At 42.3% G+C, this 24,450-nt stretch overlaps 1 protein-coding gene across 7 annotated transcripts in view; it reads left to right on the top strand.

Annotated features, from left to right (window-relative positions):
• map3k13 (mitogen-activated protein kinase kinase kinase 13) overlaps positions 1 to 24,142 on the top strand; it is a 36,874-nt gene extending 12,732 nt beyond the window's left edge. For 2 of the 7 annotated variants that reach the window (XM_089002616.1, XM_089002617.1), the window contains exons 3-16: positions 8,658 to 9,355; positions 9,884 to 10,067; positions 10,146 to 10,337; positions 12,047 to 12,205; positions 12,288 to 12,446; positions 12,529 to 12,637; positions 12,723 to 12,832; positions 13,112 to 13,228; positions 13,395 to 13,538; positions 14,371 to 15,118; positions 15,207 to 15,277; positions 16,523 to 16,814; positions 18,044 to 18,138; positions 18,415 to 24,141. In XM_089002616.1, coding sequence (XP_088858742.1) covers positions 8,725 to 9,355; positions 9,884 to 10,067; positions 10,146 to 10,337; positions 12,047 to 12,205; positions 12,288 to 12,446; positions 12,529 to 12,637; positions 12,723 to 12,832; positions 13,112 to 13,228; positions 13,395 to 13,538; positions 14,371 to 15,118; positions 15,207 to 15,277; positions 16,523 to 16,814; positions 18,044 to 18,138; positions 18,415 to 18,532 — 3,129 coding nt within the window. In that variant the 5' untranslated portion in view covers positions 8,658 to 8,724 and the 3' untranslated portion in view covers positions 18,533 to 24,141. Of the gene's footprint in view, positions 1 to 1,291; positions 1,607 to 8,657; positions 9,356 to 9,883; positions 10,068 to 10,145; positions 10,338 to 12,046; positions 12,206 to 12,287; positions 12,447 to 12,528; positions 12,638 to 12,722; positions 12,833 to 13,111; positions 13,229 to 13,394; positions 13,539 to 14,370; positions 15,119 to 15,206; positions 15,278 to 16,522; positions 16,815 to 18,043 lie in introns of those variants that run through there. The other 5 variants (XM_089002619.1, XM_089002622.1, XM_089002620.1 and 2 more) reach the window with 5 other exon arrangements.
• Positions 24,143 to 24,450: the final 308 nt, after the last annotated feature.

Raw genomic sequence — 24,450 nt, 5'->3', positions numbered from 1 at the left:
CGGAGCTCCGGCCGAGATTCCCAGACGGCCAACGCCCAAGCGGCTGCGGGTCCGGCAAGCAGGCTGGTGACGTAAGCCACTTTGGCCGCGTCCGTGGTGTATACGGAGGGTTGCTGGTCGAAAACTATGGAGCACTGCAGCAGGAATTGCGCGCAGCGCCCGGGCTCCCCTCCGTAACGGGTGGGATGTGGGATGTTGGGTTCGCGGCTCAAAGTCTGGGGAGGGACGGCCCCCGCGACGAAGGCGCCGCTGGCCTCAAGTCTATCTACCCGTTGGGCTAACCGGGTGATGTCGCGGCGGATCTCCGCGATGGCGGGCACCACTTGGCCGAGCTGCTCCGCCTGCTGAGCGAGGACGGAGAAGATTCGGTTACTGTCCGCAGGATCCATGTTGGTCGGAAGATTCTGTCACGTTCCGGCGGCGACAGTGGCAGCTGGCGAGCAGGAACGTGTGGTATAGGCGGTGGATCGTAGAGCAGGACAGAGGCGTGGGTACCGGCAAAGGATTTATTAACATAAAGCGCGGGTCCGAAAATACGTGGACCCGGTAACAACTCGTGAAACAAACTCAAAATGACAACTGACAATGTTAGTGGGTGAGTGGCGGCAATCCACCCAACCACACTAACCAAGAAAATAAAGTGGCACACGAGGGTGCAAAACAACCTACGACGCGGTGCAAACAACAAACGCGTTCGTGGCTAAAATCATTCCTCGGGCGAAGCAAATAACGTACTGGTAACAAGTTCCACGTACTAGCTTGGCGTAAGGCGAAGTATCTTCCGACGCTGGGTGGATGCCAGCGTCGGGTTTAAATGTCCACAGTTAATGAGGAGGGAATTGACAGCAGCTGGCGAGCGGCGGGAACGGAGGCCCCGCCCCGCTGTCAACTGGCTCATGACACGTGCAATGCGTGCAGGGTGTGTGTGTGTGTGTGTGTGTGTCTGCACAATTCTATATCGTTTGTTAATGTTTTTAATGTTGTCCTTCTGTAGATACTGAGTCATCTAGGTTAGTATGTATATATTGTAAAAAAAAGACAACAAAAATACTTTGTTGTTTCTCCATTTGATAACGATGAGGGGGTGTTTGTACAGTAGGAATTGTGAGCTGAATACATTCATGATTTGATTTACAAAAGGATTTTCTTTACAGGGAAAAAAAACACATCTCTGTCCTACTTAGAGATACACCACCACAGCCCAACCTGCTCTTTCCAGCTGGTGCTGCTCCCAATTACAATCACCTCCCTCTTTGTCCGCTTTCCCCCTCATCTCTCTTTGCTCCTCCTTTTTGAGCTGGTTTGTGAACCTCGTGCTTTCTGCGTCAGACGACTCCATTCATGAAAAGTGTGACGTGAGCGGGTTGGTAACGCTACCACCCTCCCACTCACAGCCTGTGTGCTGCCGGAGCAACCGGAGTGCCTGTCATTCTTCAGTCTGTTTATTTGTTTTATATTTGTCTGCTGATTTTTCTCTACCCTGATCAGTATTTTTTACATCCCCTCCATTTTTTATCAACCCTGCATCAGTGCTGAGGAAAAAGCTTGAGGTTGAGCTCTGTCCGACGTGAGTAATCATTACATGCGAATGAAGGACTCTCCAAAGGCAGGTGTTCCATTGATCTTTCAATGTGTTTGTGTGTGCTAAGTAGGGTTTGTGACGTGTTTATAAGTCAGTCAGCTGTTAGTGTATGCTTGGCGGAGGTACTGCGGCAGCGTGTTGTGCAGTGGTGCGCCGCTGCATGCGTGCGGGAGCTATTTTAGGCTCTGTGGTGGTGATGCTGCTGCCGTTACTCATTTGTGATGCAGTACATCCCTATGTCCTCTGAAGGACGGGTGAAGATGGTAGCAGACGGAAACACATCCTGCTTCTAGTTAGCAAACTACAAAGAAACACCCTCGAAGATATGAGACTGCTGTTTGTCCGATGCCTTAATTTGGTACACACGTGCCTGAAAACTGCCTGTGGTTGAACACATGCACATCCACTTAACAAGTGTTTCAACTTTCACCACCCGGTCCCGTGACTTAATCCATCCCTTTTATTTCCATTGCTTGACAACATGAACAGTGGCACCCGTTCTGTTACAAAGCATGTTTATGTAACTGCACTGTATGAGTTGCCGGCAGCCGCTTGGTTAGAGAGCAAAAAAGGAGGAATCATCCTGCCATCAAAATATTCACACCATGTCTGATCACTCCAGGCCATTCTGAAGATTTGTTTTGATTTAGTTTGTCTACGTGGGATGTGTTGCAGATTTTGGGTTTAAAAGGTTTGACATGGCCGTCAGTAGTACAGTAGCGTTGTGTCGACTCCCGGCCCTGAGATTCTGTGTTCAAATCTTTTTTCTGGCCTTCTAGAGTGAAGTTTTCTCTTTAATTGCATGACTATTTTACAAGCTATTATCGCTTTCTCCCGCATTCTAAAAACAGGCATGTCAGGTTCATTAAAAATATGAAAATTTCTTGAGGTGTTAATGGTTCTTTACCGATAAGGTCCTTGCGATTGCCTTACGGCAGGGGTGTCAAAGTCATTTTTTGCCGCGGGCCACATTGTAGTTATGGTTTCCTCTCGAGGGCCGTTATGAATTTGGGGAACCCATTAGAATGTTTAAATCCCTTCAAATATTACATATAGAGCACACAGCAAATTAATGAATAACTCGTTTTCAAATCTGAAGTCAAGAATAATGACTTTTATTGTGGTTGACATCCAAAAATGTGAAATTTTGGCTCAGATTTTAGCAATCATCATGGAATTTAACAAGTTTGATTTTCTTTCGCGGGACAAAAAAATGATGTGACGGGCCGGATTTGGCCCGCGGGCCTTGACTTTGACACCTGTGCCTTACGGGATAGTGCAGAGTCTATTCCATTCACGAGCAACGGGATAGTGCAGAGTCTATTCCATTCACTAGCAACCACAGTGCGGACAAGTAGGACAAAAAATTAATGGATGCATTTTTGAGGTTGCATTAATAATCCAAATCGAAAGCTTTTTATCTGACTTTGACTAATCAAGTGCTAAACTACCCAATCAGAAGATATGATTTCCACAAAAATGCATTTATGAAATTTTTATATCCATATATTGATGATATATCCACCCATATTCCAGACAAGCTTTATCCTCATTAGGGTCGTGGGGGGGTGCTGGGGCCTTTCCCAGCCGTCTTCGGGTGCTAGGCGGGGGACACCCTAAATGGGTACAGCCTTTCTAGTTGTATTAAGTTCATCCTGTCTACTTGATATCTAATTTAAAAAGCTTCTTTTCTTACATACAGTGTATTGTAGGTGTTCAAATACCTGACATGTTTCGGCGTATACTTCCGCCTTAAGGCGGAAGGCGGAAGTATACGCTGAAACATGTCAGGTATTTGAACACCTACAATACACTGTCTGTAAAAAAAGAATCATTTTTTAAATTGTACAGCATTTCTATTAGATTAGATAATAAAAATGTGATTTCTTTAGGAACATGTTAAGTATTGCAATATTCAACATGAATATTGCATGCACTTCCAGTATTGTACAGCACTTTCCTCCACCAGACATTCCATCTGTGACAACAAGAGTGCAGTGGGACAGCAAACAATTGTTATCATGGGGTTTGTAAATGTCGACCACACTGTATGTTATAAAATACAGGAGTGATTCTACAATGATCAATTCCAAACTTGTATTCGCTTCTTGGCACTTTCCTGCTTAAGTGTCCTTGAGAGTTTTGAAAGGCGCTTATAAATGAAATGTATTATTATTATTATTATTATTATTATTATTATTATTATTATTATTATTATTATTATTATTATTATTATTATTATACTGTAAGTGCCATAATCATGTAAACGGTTGACCCAGACAAATCAATTTCAGTCTTTTCTTTCTATTTTGCACTACAGACCAAACTATATTTCTCGGCTGATACCTATTTTTTAAGCAATGAAGCAATAAAAACACTTATTCTTATTGATTTTTTTGTGGTCGCCTCAGTCTTCTGGGTGCAACTCCCACTGCTTCCCTTAAGCCCTTAAAGCACAGGTGTCAAAGTCAAGGCCCGCGGGCCAAATCCGGCCCGCCTCATCATTTTTTTGGCCCGCGAAAGCAAATCAAACTTGTTAAATTCCATGATGATTGCTAAAATCTGAGCCAAAATTTCATATTTTTGGATGTCAACCACAATAAAAGTCATTATTCTTGACTTCAGATTTGAAAACGAGTTATTCATTAATTTGCTGTGTGCTCTATATGTAATATTTGAAGGGATTTAAACATTCTAATGGGTTCCCCAAATTCATAACGGCCCTCGAGAGGAAACCATAACTACAATGTGGCCCGCGGCAAAAAATGACTTTGACACCCCTGCCTTAAAACCTGACATGCGTTTCAAAATTGCATATTCCCTTCAAATAGTATCAGTCACAGCAGCGTGTTTGCCTCTTGTGTTGTTTTCTTTTTTTCCCTCCCCTGTCTTGTTTTTCTTTTTCCTCTCCGTGCTTGTTGTTAGCAGGCCAAGCGGTCCCTAGTAAAGGAGGACAAGGGGAATTGTTCTGGCAGCAGCTGCTCTGGTCGCAGTGTCCAATGTATGCGCTGCTGTCCCCTGGCCGTGCAGGGCAGACTGTTCCACATGGAGCTGGCTCCTCTTGTGTCCTTTGTTGTCGCTCCCGGTAGTCTTTCTAGTCGGTGTGTAGTTACTATACTGTATGTTGCCGTGAGCAGCCATCACAGTTTCTGGTCCTCCTCTGACTACTGTTCATATTTTTTCCGCTCCATATTCCACATCACTGCACCCTCCCCTACACCACGTCCTTCTCTGTCTGCCTCATCTTCTTTTTCTTCCTCTATTTTTCCTCTGAGACATTCTCTTCATCATTATTGTCTCTTTGTAGTCATCCATTCGTTCCTCATTCCATTTAGTATATTCAGGGTCACGGAGAGGCGATATATGATGTAGAACTTCGATTGATCTCTTGTCAAGAACAAGGCTAACACACTCACACTTGCATTTAGATGTGTTCACATTGCATATTGGAAGGTTTCAAAATAATCCTCATTCAATTAAAAAAAAAATATATAATAATAATAAGAAGAAGTATTTATATCAGAATGTAGCTCATCTCCGATCACCGTGGCAATGTCAGAGACAATATTCTCATCATTAAAAGCCAATTACTGTCAATGTTTTTGAAGATTTTGTTGGTAACCATAACACCAAGTAAAAAAGCGGGTAATGGAGCTCAATTCATAGTGTGATTATAACTCTTACCCATCTAAAGTGGGCTGTTCAATACCCTTCAATTGAACTTGCTCCCAAGATTCCGGGGTAATACAAAACCAGCCTTTCGGAGCTCTCATATTGCTATATTTTAACTAAATTGATTGTAATGTTTTATGCTGCACCAACAATGAAGAACGGTTTTCGGCTTCAGGTTATGCGGGCATTAATTTTCATATGGATACACCTTTTTCTGTACCTTAGTGCTGGCACACTGAATACTGTGGCAAGCAGTGAACGGTTTTGGGTTAGTATTTCAGTTCAGATGATTGTGTGTGAAGGTTAGATTTTCTCCCTGTGCTTTTATGCATTTTCTTTGGATATGCCAGTTTATTCCCAATATATAGGAGAAATACTTAGTATTTCAGTTCAGAGCATTTTCTTTTGCTACTCCAGCTTCCTCCCAACGTACAGTAGAAAGACTTTTGAATGAATCCTATATCAGAAGTCAACAGGTGAAGAGGTATCCAAACAATTCTGAGTCTGTCTTTCGTCGCTTATCACTATGGTCAAGTTACGAAACAGCATGATGAATGGATTGTCTTCTAGTTCACTTGAAAATCTAAAAATCTTGACCATCTAGCCTTCTGCCATTCCGCACTGACCTTCCATCAAATAAGACAGACAACTGGGTGGATGCTGTTACCGACATGGCAATGCGTGAATGAAGAAGTGATTTAAGCTCTAAAGTGGTTCTTTGTTGGCCACCCAGCTGTCAGCAAAGGAAGTCTGCCCTTCTGGGACGCAGCGGGGTCTCCGCTTAAATAAGACCAGGGTGGTGGAGACACAGATGACGCCACTGGTTTTGTCTATGAAAGTGTAAATGCAAAGTGAGTATGGGGCCTTGTTTGATATGGATGTTTTTGCTACAAAAGTGTCGTTTGTGGGTTCTTTGTGGTTTTATCTGTGCAGTATTGTCAAAATGGAAGGAATCTGGTTGGCACTGTTTTTTTCCAATGATGTACAGTATGTCTTCCCTGGTGACTATTATGAGTACAGTAGTCGGATTACTAGCTCCTGTCAGACATGCCCCTGGCTTTTGTGCTCCTAATCCCAACACACACAGGGACTACTCAAGGTTTACTCAATTCAAAGTCAAATTTTACATTAGTGTGAGAATAAAAACAGTTGATTGAACAGGGTCGGCGAATGTACAAGCACTGTTGGGATTTCAGGATCAGATGGGTTTTTTTTTTTGGTAATCTTTTCTCTCCATCACAGATTTCTGTCACATTCTAAATAGAATCAGTTTACCCATTTGGAAAGTACCGGTGCATTCAAACTGTGTAAATCATAGGTGGCAAACTTAAGGCCTGAGGGCCAAATCTGGTCCACCACATTATTTTATTCGGCCCTCGAAAGCAATTCAAATTTGTGAAATTCTATGATGCCTGCTGAAAAATCATTGGCACCGCCCTTGCCACTCTCGAGGACTTGCACACTGCAAGAATCCAAACTAGAGCTCGGAAAATCCTACTGGACCCTCAGCACCCTGCCCACCACCTTTTCCATCTACTCCCCTCAGGCAGGTGCTACCGATCCATGCGCACCAAATCCAGCAGACATTTAAATAGCTTCTTCCCCCAAGCTATTAACTCTTTGAACTATTTGAACTCTTTCAACAGTAGCCCGAATGCAACTGTATAGTGCCACTTAGCAATTTTTTGATGATGATACTTGTGCAGCGTGTTCTACCGGAAACAAATTCCTTGTGTGTTCTACATACTTGGCAATAAAGATGATTCTGATTCTGAAGTCCGAACGGAAATGTCAAATTGTCCCACGTAAACCACAATAACAGTCATTATTTTTTACTTCAAATTTTAAAACTAGTTCTTCATATTTTTTTCTGCACTCTTTTGTAATATGTGTAGGGGGGTTAAACATTCTAATGGTTTCACCAAATCCATAACAGCCCTCAAACTTAACTACAATGTTGCCCCGGGCAAAAAATTAGTTTGACACCCTTGGTGTAAATGAAACATCAAAAAAGATGTTATTCAATGGTATTCTATGCCAAGAAAGACTAGTAAGTAATGGATGAGGTGCTTTTTCTGTTATTCCCGGTGCCAAAAGTAGGTGCTGATTCCAGATTGTCAGCACTGGTCAAACGAATGCAATTGAGTAAAACTCACAAAAATCTTTCCTAACTATCATTGAAGACACCGGGTTTACACATGTTATACGCCTTCAGTCTGGGCGTACGTTTCTCGCCGGTTGACTGCATCCGGTGGTCCACGTCACCGTGGCCCATCTCTAGAAATTATTGGTGGGGTGTAATTACACCTCGGTCCTCGCCTTTCATGGCTCGATTGTCTTGGCATTGGAATGGACGGATTTATCGGATACCTGAGAGAACATTCTCTCGTTCCCCCTGCACTCTCAGCAACCTGCTTAGAGTCAAGCCTGCATTATAGATGAGCTCTTGGCAGGTGCTACACTCTCACAGCACTCGGGTTACCCTCCAGGAGATAATTGCACACCGATACAGAACCCGCGTTTGCATAAAAAACAAAATAGCATCTCAACTGATCACAAAATAATGAGCTTGTGTTTTGATATGTGAATATCAAACTGCAAAATAAGTACTGTTCTTGTTTTAGTTTGCACGATCGGTGTGCTTCATATATTAGTTACTCCGGAAATACACCTAAATCTAGGACCACATTGTATTGTACATGAACCTTCAATGTAGCGTGCATGCATCAAAAAGTGTTTGGAGCTCCCAGTGGAAGCTGTGTCAAAAACACAAACACTACACTCCTGGTGTAGACTTTGTGTCCTCTCTGGTATATATATATATTCTTTAAAGACTATATACAAGTATATGGTCTTGGTCTACCCAAGAATGATTGAGTGTACAAAGCTTGAACGGTGGATGCTGCGGCTAACATTGTGTGGTTGTGCCTGCTCAGCCGTTGGTCCGTGCTTGCCAGATGTTTGGCTCGGTTTGGCTCTGAGCTCCACCTAATACAGAGCAACAGTTTTAATCCCTGATCAACTGATATAAAGCTCCACCAGCAGTGTTGCAAAGCCCCCACTTGTCTGTATGTGCCACAATTTCATAAATTTGACGGAATTTTCCCAGAAATTACGCTTTCATTCGCAATTCATTGTGATTTTTTTACAGTGGTATTTAAAAGAAATTGTTTTACTTTGTATCGACATGTATAAAGTGTGAACGCTTGAATTCTGTAGTTAAAAATAAGTCATTAATGTAAGCTCATCCCATCGCAGATCTATGAAAGGATTTGTCTTTGCAGAAGTAGTAAGAGCTTAGTGTGATAGTCCTCATCTTGTTTTGAGTTTTGTCAAAGCCCTGAAAATAGCTTAATCATTAACATGTACTGCATCTGTGCTGTTTGTGTTTTTTTTTTCTCAGGTGATTGAAATACTGACGAACCAATGTGTTAGGACTACTCCTCACTAGGTGTACATAACCTATATTCATGCATGACATCATGGGAAGTTCCCCCGAGGTGCTCTCATGGACTTCCTGCCCCAGCATTCTGGTGGGCAAGCTAAAGGAGGAACTCAAACTCACTGTAGTTGGGGACTCCATGAAGAAATCAAATGCAGCAAACTCTCAAACGCAGCCTCCTCCGGCTCATCCCTCGATTTTACCCCCTCAGATAATCACAGACCTTGCCCCGCCGACGCACCTGCCCATGCCCCTGCAGCTTCTGCAGCCGCCAAACCAGGACGAGGACACAGTGCTCGGCGGTTTGAGTCCCCAAAACACGGCCCTGAGCGTAGACTCCACGCGGAGCGAGGGTGGCCATTTTGACAACAGCGTCCTTCAACTGCAGGAGCATGAGGAACCAATGTCACCGGTCTCCCGGGAGAATGGCGGCTGCGGGAGCGGAATGGAGGAGCAGACAGGAGATAGGGACTGTCATATGGATCGTAGCGGAGAGGACAGTCAAGGTCACCCGCAACATCCTGATGACATCAAGCTGCATTTCCACAGAACAGGGCCGGGGTCGGGTGGTTTTCTGGAGGGGCTTTTTGGCTGCCTTCGACCAGTCTGGAATATCATTGGAAAGACGTATTCCACAGAATACAAGCTACAGCAACAAGGTGAGTTTATGGCTGCTTTGCGTGAAGCTGAGCTGTTTGTCAGTTTGAATTGAGGTCAGGATGGAGGTAGATTCACGACGCTGAAGGCTACGGGGTGAGAGTGTGGTCAGACACAAATGGGCCTCCTCCTTCTGCATGACTTCGTTGTCATACTTTATTTGTCCTGCATGGAACTATTGTAATCCCCTGTGATTGTCTTGCAACCAATCCAGGGTGTGGTTGGCCTTTTGCTGGAGTTCACTCATTACTGTAAATAATGCAAGCACAATAGAAAATAAATGGGATGAAAACACATTGTCAATTACAGTGCAAAACCACTGTCCAGTACCTCATTAATTTTCCTTCATTTCCTCTGAAGGTTCACCGTAAACATCAGTTGGACAATGCTCATGTCACAGTGCCCTTACAGAGACACCATTACTGCCATTACGGTCACAAGACCGAGCAATTAGAGAATTGTGACACCTCTGCTTTCAACTTTGATTTTGTCACTCAACTGCATCCAAGTTTCCATTTACCTGTTTCCAGACATGTGGGAGGTTCCGTTCGAGGAAATCTCAGAGTTGCAGTGGCTGGGTAGCGGTGCTCAGGGAGCCGTCTTCCTGGGCAAATTCCGCTCTGAGGAGGTGGCCATCAAGAAGGTGCGCGAACAGAAGGAGACAGATATTAAGCACTTGCGGAAACTTAAACATCCTAACATCATCAGCTTCAAGTAGGTCTCTAACCACTTAGTTTGCATCATGTTGCATTCGCTGCTGTTCTGCTCACCCATTTGCCGTGTTCTACCAAGGGGGGTGTGCACTCAGGCTCCTTGTTACTGTATAATCATGGAGTACTGCGCTCAAGGTCAGCTCTACGAGGTGCTTAGGGCAGGACGGAAAGTGACCCCCAGGCTTCTGGTGGACTGGGCCTCAGGTATCGCCAGTGGCATGAACTACTTGCACCTCCACAAGATCATCCACAGGGATCTGAAATCTCCCAAGTGAGTTTTGTGCATTATGGGTATGCTGGACCTTATCATAGCTGTTTTCATTGGGGTCCATTCTGATATGATTGCCAGACAATCGCAGAGCACACACAGGCAAACAAACACTCGCATTCACAATTACACCCCGGGACAATTCATAGTGTTTCATTAACCTGCCACAAATGTTTTGGGAGACCAAAAGCATTGTGTGCATTTGTTCCACTATGTTGTACTTAAGCAGACAATTGAGCTCTTCATTTCAAAGTAATGTGACATTAACCCTCAGAATGTTAATTATCAAGTGGCCTTTATGTGAGTGAAGTCGCTTGCCCTGAACATCCTGTGCATAGCATCCGCACCCGCCCCCCCATGTCTTTAATCAATATTGGCATGCTGCAGTGCTGCCTACGCCATATTAGTCAGCAGACCCATTTCAGGCTGAGTCTTCTGGAAAGGTTATCCTGATGAATTGATTAATTGGATGAATCACGTCCAGCAAGCTATTCAAAACGATGAGTTTTCGGCATGCAGATACACACACACACTTTTTTCATTTGTATATGTACAAGTACAGTGAGACCTCAACTTACAAACTTAATTGGTTCCCAGACAGAGTGTGTAAGGGGAAAAGTGTGTATTTAAAAAAAAAAATCCCATAGGAAACCATTAAAATGGGAATAATCCGTTCCCGGGTTTCCATAAAATATACTTTTCAACTAAATGAGCCTCAAAACTACACACAGCATACCATATTCTATGTATAATAAATGTGCTATTGTATTGTAATGAAAGAAATACACTGCATTGTATCATAAAGTCACTTTATTTACATTTGTGATGGTCATTTATGGCTTGATGGAATGGTGTTGGAGGTGGAAGGTCAAAGGGAATTGCTGTTTGGAAAGAGAGGCGCATTACATGAGGACTGTAATTAAAGAAATATACTGGGCTGTAAAATAAAGTTTTATTTACCTTTTTGATGGTCGTTGATGGCTTATGGAAGGAGAGTTACCTTCCATAAGGACTGTTGGTAACTTAACTCTGGTGCTGTTCGGTCGTGTGCGTCCGCCGAAGATCACTCCGCCAGCCGTGGTGGGTGTGTATTATGAAAATAGTGCTTATTATAAGGTTTAATTTTCATAAATTTGACGTTTGTAAGACAAAAAAAGTTTGTAAGTTGAGGTCTCACTGTATGTACAAATTTGTGACATCTAGTGGTGAATTAATGGAATGCAGCAACCGAAGCTCAAAGCACCTGCATTACTGGGACACACACACGACATGAAGGCGCCACAGGTGCAAGCAAAATGTCATTACAAAGAACTTCTAGTATTCCCTGAAAGTAATGGATGGAAGTTGTTACACATGCTTTAAACATTTTGTTGAGGAACTACATTCACAAAGTTTATCTCCTGAGAATACCTGCAGCATAAAGATGGCGATGAAACCAGTAGCTACACTAACATGAGAAAAATATATTAATGTGATTGAACATACGTTTTTGCATATTATTCAAATGATTAGGGGATATTTGATATCATGAACAAATAAAAAACGTTTGTTTGTTTTTTTTCCACTTTGCACCTTTAAGTTTGAGATTAAGCATTTTTTGCGCAGCTTTGGACAAAAACTAGTTGTATTATCAAAAAAGGATATAATGTGAGTTTGGGGGTATCGGCTTGCCTGCATATTAAACCTTCTCTTCCCTTTTACCTTTTAAAAAGTGTTTTGGTCACCCACAACGACACTGTGAAGATCTCTGACTTTGGAACATCAAAAGAACTGAGTGACAAAAGTACAAAGATGTCATTTGCTGGTACGGTGGCCTGGATGGCTCCAGAAGTGATACGAAATGAGCCTGTGTCAGAAAAGGTGGACATCTGGTGAGTTGGGTTTCAATTAAGAGTCTATCGTTTTGAATTTCTTAAATGTTCCTGATTGTGAAGACCCCACTGTGTCTTGAAGGTCATTTGGAGTTGTCTTATGGGAGTTGCTGACTGGAGAGATCCCCTACAAAGATGTAGACTCTTCTGCTATCATCTGGGGCGTTGGCAGCAACAGTCTTCACCTCCCTGTGCCCTCCACGTGCCCGGATGGCTTCAAAATCCTCATGAAACAAACATGGTGTGTGACTGCTTGTTTATTCAAGAAACTAAAAAACTTCTGAATATATTTTATAATCACCCACTCACTCATTCATTCCAAGGCAAGGCAAGCCCAGAAACAGGCCTTCCTTCCGTCAGATCCTCTTACACCTCGACATTGCCTCAGCTGATGTACTGGGAGCTCCTCAGGAGACCTACTTCAAGTCACAGGTCTGCACTACATGTGGAGACTTTCACCTTTAAATACATGTCTGACAGAAATGCCTCAGAGTTGTGACATTTATTCATGTTCCAGGCTGAATGGCGAGAGGAAGTAAAGAAACATTTTGAGAAAATCAAAAGCGAAGGGACGTGCATCCACAGGCTGGATGAAGAGCTGATCAGACGCAGGCGGGATGAACTCAGGTGTGGCCATGTTCCAGAAAAGACACTGTGTCTTTTCAAAAACCTCCTTGGTGTATCGTTGTTTGCTAATCACCAATGCTTGAAAACAATTAATGGACATGGACAATACATGCAAAACAAGGAGGGTCATTTTAGTGAAAAATGTATTCATGTTCAATACGGACAAACTGACAATAGTGGCAGAAGAAATAGTTACATCGTTTTGTTTGACATGCGTGTCATAATGCAGTTCAGCGATTTGTTTGAATCTTTTTAGCTGATGTTTTCAACCCCTTTCAGGCATGCTCTGGACATCCGGGAACACTACGAGAGGAAGCTGGAGAGAGCCAACAACCTCTACATGGAGCTCAGTGCCATTATGCTACAACTTGAGGTCCGAGAGAAAGACCTCATGAAGTAAGTCAATTAGCTCCTTCTCACAGTAGGGCGGCATCCTGCTTTATTTCTGTTAGTATTCTGCAATGTTTATCTTCTTTAGGTTTGTAGCCTTTAATTTCATTTTTTTTTAGCCAAGCATGAGCTAATGATTTTCTTGATGAACAAATTAATACAATGCCGACAGGAGAGAGCAAGCTGTGGAGAAGAAGTACCCCGGGACCTACAAGCGACACTTGGTCAGACCCATCGTTCGATCCAATGCTGTTGAAAAGCTGATTAAGAAGAAAGGAAGTATTTCTCACAAACCTGGGATATCAACCGCCAAAAGGTTTGTCTCTTACTTTAATAAAAACAAACAACACATCATTCTGTAAAGAAAGAAAAATATGCAAACAAGGCAATATAGAATATTTTCCAAGATGCTGCTCAACCTCTAATTACTTCAGATTTAAAAATGATGAGAATGACAATGTAAATGTAACGATGGGCTCTGGAAAAATTCCCTTAGAAAATTACCGAAACGTTGATGGTTTCCTTCAAAAATTGAAATTTGTACAAAACCAGACAATGTAAGTAATCATGTTCTTAATAAAATGAGATTTAATGAGATAAATGATGGCCGGTGACAAAGGGTCAATCGTGTATAATGAACAGAACCTGAAGTATGAAATGTTCAATAGCAAAAAAACAAAAATGGAGGTTGATATCAAGCAAGCGGATGTGATTTGCAAATGGTAATTTTCCCACTTGTTTTAAATGTATTCATCTCAAATTGCTAATGCGTCAGCCCAATTTCTGATAACGGCATGTGAACTTGTCATCACCGAATGTACCCCACTACAGAATACACTGCGCAAAAAGGAAGGCTTGCCACAGTCAATGAATGAGATGCATTCCGTTTTTAGACATTCTTAATTATAACACACACATGTAAAAACAAACTGACGAGTACAATTTGAAAACTCACTCATGACACATAACTTAGCAGAAAAAAGACTGCTGTCTGGTCAGAAAGTAAGTTTTTTTAGCATTGAGACTCTTCACCTTTGCTACACCCTTTTTGAAAACTGATAGAACTATTTGAAGAGCCATGAACCAGAGAAAAAGATCTATCAAAAACATTTCTAAAGGGACACTGTTTCCATATGTGCGCTCTCCAGGCCAGACCTGCTCCGTTCTGACGGTATCTCCAGCGTTGATCCCCTGCCATCACCCTCACCATTGTCCGCTAGCCCAAAGGTGTCCACACCTCCTGGAAAAGCCCGCTACCGAAGCAAGCCCCGCCATCGCCGGGCCAACAGTAAAGGAAGCCATAACGAGTTCCTTGGGGTGTTGAAATCTACGACAGGAGTGCCCGACGCCATCCTGTCACTACAAGATCCACCTCAGCACCATCATCACCACCTCCCGCTGTCTATCTCAGGATCGCCACTCCCGTTGAAGGGTCGCGAAGAGGCCGTTGTAAACTGTGCCAATAACCTGCGTTATTTTGGCCCCGCCGCGGCCTTGCGTAGCCCTCAGACTGATCACCTACAGCGACGTGTTTCCGGATCCAGCCCTGACATCATCTCCACAGCGATGGATGCAGACACACGTCAGCGGACCTCATCCACCAGCTCCAATCCCCTCCCAGGTACCGGTCCGGGCTGTCCCTGCTGCCAAGTTCACCCATTCCCTGGATACCTTCACTGTCAGGAGACCACTCCTGCATCCAGCCAACCAGACTTGCCCAACTTTTCATTGCCCAGTACTCAAGAGGGTAGCCAGTCCTCTTTGAGAGCTCCCAACAATGATCTTGGTTCTAATGGGGAGGTCTTAAAGAAGCCAGAGCCTCAGGAACAGGAGGCCTCTCAGAACAAACACACCATTCCTAATGCACTTCCGCGCACACTCAGACCGCTGAGGAAGGTAAGCAGCCATTGGTGTAAAAATGATCTGTGTTTATGTGACGCGAAGAGGGATTATCAAAGAAAACGCTGCGATTGCTTATTTCTAGGGTGGGGATGAATCATCTGAAGAGGAGGAAGGAGAGGTGGATAGTGAAGTGGAGTTTCCAAGGAGACCGAGGTACTGTACCATCGCTCAATTCAGTGAATGATGACAGGTATAGTTTTGAGTTTTCTCTGTTCAAAACAGAGTTCTGTTCCTAAAGTGGCAAAGTAACACACATTTCTGTTTGTTGAAACACAGTAGTCTCCCAAGCAATAGTTGAGATACATGTTCAGTAAATATTTGTATTAAAAACACCTCTAGGCCAAATCTAAAACACTAAAAATGGTCATTACATTGGAAATTTAGCTTAGCTTCTTGTGAAAGGTCTGTTGGGACAGTCATACTAAGGACCCTTGGATTTTGTAACAACCTTTGCTTATCATATTGGTGCCAAACTTCAGTCCTCGATAGCTGTTATCGTGTATGTTTGCAATCTCTCCCTGCTGCAACACTCCTGTTTGAAGTGATCAGGACCTTTGTCAGGCCCCTGTAGAGCTTCCTAATTAGCTGATTGTGTAAAGGTCTGTTATGGCATCACACATCCCATTGTGGGTGTTTAAAAACAACAACTTTCATTTTATGTGAACACCTTGTGCTGGGACATCTGAAAGAACATCGGCAAACGCCATTCACATTGGCATTCACATGTGATGACAATTCAAAGACGTGTTTTTGTAGTGAGAGAGAGAAGCAGATGCATGTAAATACAATACAATACAATACGTCCTGATTTATATAGCACTTTCACAACAGCTGCAGCTGTAACAAAGCGCTTCACAAAATAGTATAAAGTTCCCAAATAAACAACACTAATCATAACATCTCAAAATCAAAGTTTTTGAAAAAATTAATGTAAATAGTAAATACATAAATAAATAGATAAATAGATCAATACACAAATACACAACAGGAACAGTGCTACAGGTTTCCTTATCGGAAAAAAATAACTGTTAGCTTTAAATCCAAGGTGTCAGTCATTTTCCTCTTGAGGGCCGTTATGAATTTGGGGAAGCCATTACAATGTTTAATCCCCTCCACATATAACATATAGACTGCACAACAAATTAATAAATAACTAGTTTTCAAATTTAAAGTTAAGAATAATGACTGCTATTGGCGTTTACATACGACAATTTGAAATTTTGGTTGGGACATTAGCAAGCATCACGGCACTTGACATGCTAGATTTGCTTTCGCGGGCCGATTTAAATGATATGGCGGGCCAGATTTGGCCCCCGGGCCTTGACTTTGACACCTGTGCTTTAAATGATGCATTTTTCTACATCGATGTCCTCATCGTGTTTTTGCATTCCCTCGCAGACCTCATCGCTGTATGAGCAGCTTCCAGTCGTACTCCACATTCAGCTCGGAGAACCTTTCTGTGTCCGACGGGGAGGAGGGCAACACCAGCGACCATTCCCATAGCGGGCCCCTGGAGAGGCTGAGTGCTAGCCAAGAGGAGCACCTCGACGAGCTACTTTCGCACACGCCGGACATCCCCATCGACATCTCCACTCAATCGGATGGCTTGTCTGACAAGGAGTGCGCCGTGCGCAGGGTCAAGACACAGATCTCCTTGGGGAAATTGTGCTCGGATGAGCACAGCTATGAGGTTAGTGGTTATAAATTAAATAGCTCCTATTACAGAGATGGCCACATCCTCTCAGGGCTTTACCAAATTCATTCATCCATTTTCAAAAACACCTGTTCTCATGAGGTGAGTGGGAACCTGGGCCAGCTGACTTTTCAGTGTTCGGTTATTGGACATTCAAAACTCTTTGACCTTGACTGACCTGCTGTCTCTCCCTTCTCATATAGTGAAATTAAACAAATACGAAATCCATGTAATCCATTAACTCCTTCACTGCCAGACGATGTGCAAAAACGTGTCCACTCCAGTGCCACGGTTTTTGTCATTGTCACTCAAATTCCAGGACCCACAGAATATTGAGTATTAGGACTACATAAACATTCAATGCAGTGTAAGAAACCTTAGACTTCTTTCATCAGAAAAAAATAGTTAATTCCTAAATTAAATGGGTCTGGAGTTATCTGAGCTTGATATGGGGGCAGCTGTACAAAAGGCAAATGCTGCCCCCTCGTCGGAGGGAAAAACATTGCCGGAGGTCTGACCAGCACATTATCGCACCCCCCCCCCCCCCCCCCCCCCCCCCCCCCCCCCCCCCCCCCCCCCCCCCCCCCCCCTCAGCAAGAAAAAACAACATCCGAACAAATTTGGGAATGACGCTCCACCTCATGCTTTTCAATTCTCAAATAAATTCAGCAATGGCAGTCAATGAGTTAAAAATAACGTCCTGTCTGGAATATATGTCCATTGATATACAGTAAAGTCTCGTTATATCGATATCGGATATATCGATAGTCCCGGTTATATCGATACTATTTCTATGCACGCACGGAGAAAATTACATGCAAACAGGGTCGGATATATCGATAGTCCCGGTTATGTCGATATTTTTTCGGACTCCCTTGAATATCGATATAACGAGACTTTACTGTACTTGTAAAGTGTCTGTGGGGAAAACATCTAACGTGAGGATAGATAATAAAAATGTAAAAACGTTACACTGACATAAAAAATAGAGAAAATATTTAAATAGTCCTCCCATTGTCTCTTTGTCCTTCTCTCTTTGTATCATCAACTAAAAAGCAGATAACAAAGCAATGAGATCTAAAAAGTTGCAGAAACTTTGAGAAAGATAGACCATTTGACAATATCTAATGTTGAATTTGATTGTGCAGGTCCAACTAATGTTGTGTCTGGTGAGAATTCTCAATTTGCCTTTGATAATAATGATGACCCACTCCCTCCTTCCCCAGAATCCTCTCCAGTATGGGGACTCGGACTGTGACTCGTCCGAAGCAGAATGCTCGGATGCCACCATCCGGAACAACAAACCAGCCCCTTCCTCATGGTGAGTGCATCATTAGGCACTGACTGATATCTTCATTTTTTTTCTTTGCCTGGAATCAACGGTGTTCCACTGGATCCCGCAGAAAATACAGCAATAAATAAATGGACAATGATGTCAACAAAAAAAATCAGCAATCTGTCCCAGATTCCCTCCTCCATTTATCATGCATTTATTCCCTCGTGTTCAACACAGCAGCCAGGCAACCCAGGGCAGGGATTCCCTTTTCAAATGAACATAACATGAATAACATTCATATTTTATATTTGAATTCTGAAGGACTATCCAGGAACCAGGAAATCGAGATGAAGAAAACGACTCTCGATTTTGCAATTCACCCAGACGGCAACCGTTAGCGGCGGTGAGAGCGATAGTGGGATTAAAACACGGGAGGTAAGAGTGAAAAGGGTGCATGGAAACTGAATTGTTTCTCATGCTGACAGCGAGCGATGGCGAGTTAGTTATATCACCGTTAATCTCTCAGGTGACCCAGATGTGGAGCTCCAAGCCTTTATCTGGCTGCAGGCACTGTCTTCATTTTGTTGAGTTATATGGCAAAATCCCCCAAATCACCACCCTCCTCAAGTGCAGCACTGCACAAAAATGCCATGATAAGTATCTTTACTGAAACTGTGACATCTGGGCCTGTTTTGTTGAATACGCAGCTCTTATTATCTTGTGTGATATAGCAACCTGCGGTTCCACGCATTTTAATTATTGCGCCAGAATTTCTCTTGAGGACCATTTTTGGACATGTAAGATTCCTTGCTCTTGCATCAATTAGCTTAACTATGAGTTTACAGAATCCTCGCGACCCACCATCCTCGCCCCCAGAAGTGGGGGCTTTCCCATTACAAAAGTCGCATTGCAAACACCAGCATGACCACCAGAAACCATTCCTTCCCCTCATCATGCCGCAAGCGTGCCCAGCATGCACGTGACCGCATTAGGTGGACCGGTTGGAACACAGTGATCTGGAGCTGAGGAGAACAGCTGGAATCAATAAAACAAAGACAATGTCCAGCTTTTTCCCTCTCATCACAAATCAAACGACCCTCTTAGAGTGTGAGGATTCACAAAGTCCCCTTTAGACATTATGCTTTCAAGTTTCATCTCAGGACTGTTCGAGAAGGACCGGAAAAAACTGGAGTGGACCAATTTATGTATGTTCTAATGATATTTGGACAACTTTTTTGTTATTTTTGTTTTGTTTTGGGCTCTTTGTAAATTTCCTCAAATGGTGGCCATATCTATAATAATGCAATGTAATTACCAAGTAATAACTCTGAAATCTTAAACCCGACATTTGCATATTATCATCATAAAAAAAAAATGTGTAAAACAACAGCGATGCTTTGGTGACCTTTAGTGCCCTCTGGTTGTATCTCGGTGCTCAAGTTTGCTTCATTCGAGAAAAATAGTCTCATGGCATCTATAGGCAAAAAGGACAACCAACACCATTTTTTTGTTCCTAACTGACATCAGAAAAACGTTTTATAGCATCTAAAATACCCAAAACACGCAGGCTGATATTTTTAGTCAAATGCAAAACACCAATAAAAATGACTTACAGTGTGCCAAAACGACCACAAAATGAGCTTGGAATTGGGCAGATTCACAAAGTCCCGCCCCCTTGTTTGTGACGTCACTATTGGTCGCACACTGCCTTGCTCCAGAATCAAAACAATGGCTTTAGAGAGTTCAGATTCGGAGAAGATGCTTTCTTGTTACTCATCCTGTTATGAATATGATTCAAATAGTTCTGAAGAGGAAGGCATGAATATTTGCAATCGATGAAAGAAGTCCTTCTGTATCAATTCGAGCCGTCTTGACTCCAATGTAGCATTCCCAGAAAATGCACAAGATGGCGCCCAAGCTCCGTTGGAAATGGGCTGATTTGTTCGCTGGGAATTTGTGTCAACTTACACCTTCTTTATGCATGTTACCGCAATTGGCTGCGACACACAACGATTCACCATCACGTTATTTATGTAGTTTTCCCTTATAATTTCGTGATCAACACAGTGTTTTCAGACCAAAAAAAATACTCAAAATGCCTTGTGTGTCGCTTTTCTCGGTCACAGGCATTCTCTCTGTGACGTCACTTAGGGCATCATCAACTCGAAAACAAGCCTTCCTGAATATTCCGCGCGAGTCTTAAAACGTAAAATATAGCTATATGTGGTGGAATCTTTGTAAAATGCGCTCAGTAGAAGTCATTTGAAGCGATTTTACAAATTACGAACGCAACTTGTCCGGTGGTGTTGGTTGTCCTTTAAAGGACAACCGATGTCTCCGGTAAGTTGTGTCTACTGAGCGTATTTTACAAAGATTCCACCGCATATAGCTATACTTTACGTTTTAAGACTCGCGCTGAATATTCCGGAAGTCTTGTTTTTGAGTTTTGAGTTTTTTTTTAGACGAATCCTCACCTTACGTCACTGAAGGAACGCCCCTGAGGACATACCTTGCATCACCTCAATGCATTTTGCGGTACTTTGTTTGGTCTGAAAACTTTGTATTGATCCGTATTGATGGCGAAATTAGAAGGAAAACACATACATAACACAATGGTGAATCGTTGTATGTTACACCGAGACAACTATTAGATATTCGCTGACAAAAATTCCAAGATGAAAAATCAACCAATTTCCAACGGAGCTCTGGCGCCATCTTCTGCATTTTCTGTGACGCTACACATCAGTCTTGATCCCTCAAAATGACCCGGAAGACCTTCTTTAATCGATTGCAAACATTTATACTTTTCTCTTCAGAACGATTTGAATCATATTCATAACTGGATGCGTAACAAGAAAGCATATTCTCCGAATCTGAAGCCATTGTTTTGATTTTCGAGCAATGCAAGACGTCTTGGCGTGACATCACGAACTGGAGGCGGGACTTTCTGAAACTGCTCAATTCGCAGCGCAATTTTTTTCAGTGTCCAAAAACAATAAGACACAGCGACTGCTCTCAAAGCACATTATTCACTGTCAACCAATCAACCAACATCAGTATGTCAAGCTTCACTTTGACAAAGCAAAATAGACGCTTGCTTCAAGTAAATGCCGCGGCCATCATTTGAGGCAATAGTTTTCATCTTTCTCTTAAAGGACAACCGACATCTCCGGACAAGTTGTGTCCATAATTTGTAAAATGGCTTCAAATGACTTCTACTGAGCATATTTTACAAAGATTTCACCGCATCTAGCTATATTTTACGTTTTTCAGACTCGTGCTGAATATTCCGGAAGTCTTGTTTTTGAGTTGGTGACGAGTCCTCACGTTACGTCACTGAAGGAACGCCCCTGACCGAAAACAGGACACATTGTAGCAGTCTTTCCATCACGTCAATGCATTTTGCTGTACTTGTTTGGTCTGAAAACTTCGTGTTGAACCAAAAAGAGGCAGAAGAGGGCGACAAAGCTCTGTGTAAGGAATTAATCAGCCTGTGGAAACGGGCTTTAAGTCATTTTTATTGGTGTTTTGCATTTGACTAAAAATATCATACTGCGTGTTTTGGGTATTTTAGATGCTATAAAACGTTTTTCTGATGTCAGTTAGGAAACAAAAAATTGATGTCGGTTGTCCTTTAACACTTACTCGCAGGGTACTTCTTACTGACGCTAAATGTGTGTGTCATGGCACTTTGGTCAGTCCAAAAAGAGGAAACCATTCCCCGTGTGCTTATGAACAAAACAAAAGCAATTAAGAGTGGAGGTTGCTTGCTTGGGATCAGGAAGGTCTAGCTGGCTAGACACAATAACTGGTTGATAGTGAAATTTTTATTTAGATTTTCAGGTTTGTTTTTTTTTGTGTGTGATTTTGTTCTTGTTGTTTTGGTTTAATGTAGTTTGAGAACGGGAGCGAAGTGGCGACAAATTCAAGATTTGTTTTTGTGGCTCTGCTGCTTTTTTGTTCTGACCACAAAATCAGATTAAAAAAATCAACATTGTATTTTTATTGTATTTATTTTTTGTTCTATGGCATTTTTTAAATGCATGCTGCATCTGTTGAGACTTAATTTATCCCCCTTCTTTTTTTAGTGTCTGCCTTTCCTTTGAACACAATTAGGGGCAGAAGGCAAAGTTGATTTTTGTGGTCAGCTTTTATGTATGTAAGCAGGCTATAAGGAATACACAAGCCAGAGATCAATAAGGCCTTGGGGTTGTTTTTAATTTTCTTTTCAGTGTTACTTTCCACTCACTCTGTGTGTACAAAAATCAGCAGATGTAACTTGACCTGTCATCGGTGCGCTGCTCAAACTGGCTGAAATAAATGTTTGTGACGTTTGACATCAGCATTGACCTGGATGAACTGCATCCTTATACAGTATGAAAGCTTAAAAGCTTTAGCAAAAGCCGCATGAGCTCGAGCCTCCCCCGACCGTCTCCTTTGTGTTTACATTGCTGGAAATGAATGCAATGTCATGATCAAGCAGTGGGTAATGCCTGGCATACATCCTGTGAAGTATGATTGTGGTTCGTTTTCTTTGTAGCTGGCCTACATGATTATTAAATTAATTTATGGGGAATGTCAAATGAGTGTTTTTTTTTTTACATTTCAGGCAGCTTCAACAGGAGTATTATTGAAAGAAAGCACAATGAACAGGTCGGACAGCAGTATTAGTTTTACGTTCAGTGGATCAAATCGTCATATCTTATCGTCATCATTACCGATGAAGTCTGGATATGGTGGCACTTAACAAGAACAAAAATGGTTCCAAATGTTTATTCCAGACAACGTATCTTCTCTTCTGTTTTCACCAAAAGCCAATGAGGCGGCAAAGAGACCACAGGTCTGAAGGCATCTGTGATACAGACTTAATTTTTTACTCCGTCGTCCTTTCTGTCATTTTTGCTCATATTTAATACAAGTTTGTGTCTGTGAGGTTGTTTCAAATCGTGAAATCTTCTCATGTGTACGTTCAATATTTTTCCCTCCTACGCTCATTTTTCAGCGCCTCTTCTTTTCGAGTGACATTACGATCAAACCAATCCTGTCAGATTCCTGTATTTTCCCGATTACAGTATGGTGGATATCTGGTGGAATATAATCCAAGCAAGCAACTGCATGGAATAAATGCTGATGTACTGTACCCAACATCTTGTACTGCTGCTTTTATTATTAATTGCATACATCCTTGCATCTGCTGTTTGGCTTTCACAGTGAATAAGTGGTTTACGTGTCCGCCCCACAGTGCATAGGTTCAATTCCAGGCTGAGGCCTTCCTGTGTGGAATTTGTACCCATGCCTGCATGGGTTTTCTCTGGGTACTCTGGTTTCCTCGGGCAATACAAAAAAAAACATGCATGGTAGATTAATTGATCACTCTTAATTGTTGGTGGGTGTTAATGAGCATGAGTGACTGGCAAAGAGTTTCGGGTGTACCATGCCTCCTGCCTGAAGTCAACTGGACTAAATCGCAGCATACCCGCAGTGGAGATAAAGATGTTCAGATAATGGCTCGTTGTGGCAGCACACATTTAGACATACACGTTTTTGGAAGCCCCATTGTATATACTATTTTGGGGGCAGCGTTATTATTAACAACACTTGCTGCAACGTGTCATTTTTTTTATATAAAACATTGTCACTGTACTCCAATGCCGCTCAGCGTGATAAAGGATGCGCACAGTCGCTGATATAGCGGTCACTCTTTTTAATATGCAAACGTATCAGTCAGCACATGCATACAAGAGTTATTGCCCATGCTCTCCTCAGTCCTCACTCAGTGAACAAATGTTATCACATTATGCTGTTACAGTAAAGTCTCGTTATATCGATATTCAAGGGAGTCCGAAAAAATATCGATATAACCGGGACTATCGATATATCCGACCCTGTTTGCATGTAATTTTCTCCGTGCGTGCATAGAAATAGTATCGATATAACCGGGACTATCGATATATCCGATATCGATATAACGAGACTTTACTATATTATTATTCAATTATTAGCAATTTTCATAGTTTGGATTATAGCATTATTCATATGAAAAGAAAATTAGTGACAGCTGATCATCAGACCAGAGTTACCACAGGGAAAGTGAAAGTTAGCATCCACTAACTCTGTGTACATATAAATAAAGCCATACAAATAAAACTATTTGATATCGTGTATTTTTTTATATGAGTAATTCGTTTTTCACATAATTTTACATGGTTTTAGGTAGTTAATTTAAGCAACAAAAAAAACGAGGAGCCAATCGGGAGCTAAAAGAGCCGGAACTTTTTAGTGAGCCGAGCCAAAAGAACCGGCTCTTAGAAAAGAACCGGAATTCCCATCAAAAACTCAGACTGCTCGAGCGGACTT

This window comes from Hippocampus bargibanti, linkage group LG08 (assembly GCF_051943395.1).
Source record: "Hippocampus bargibanti isolate YZ-2025 linkage group LG08, ASM5194339v1, whole genome shotgun sequence".
Classification (NCBI taxonomy): domain Eukaryota; kingdom Metazoa; phylum Chordata; class Actinopteri; order Syngnathiformes; family Syngnathidae; genus Hippocampus; species Hippocampus bargibanti.
Note: the sequence above shows the minus strand (reverse complement) of the source record. Positions and strands in the feature narration are given on the sequence as shown.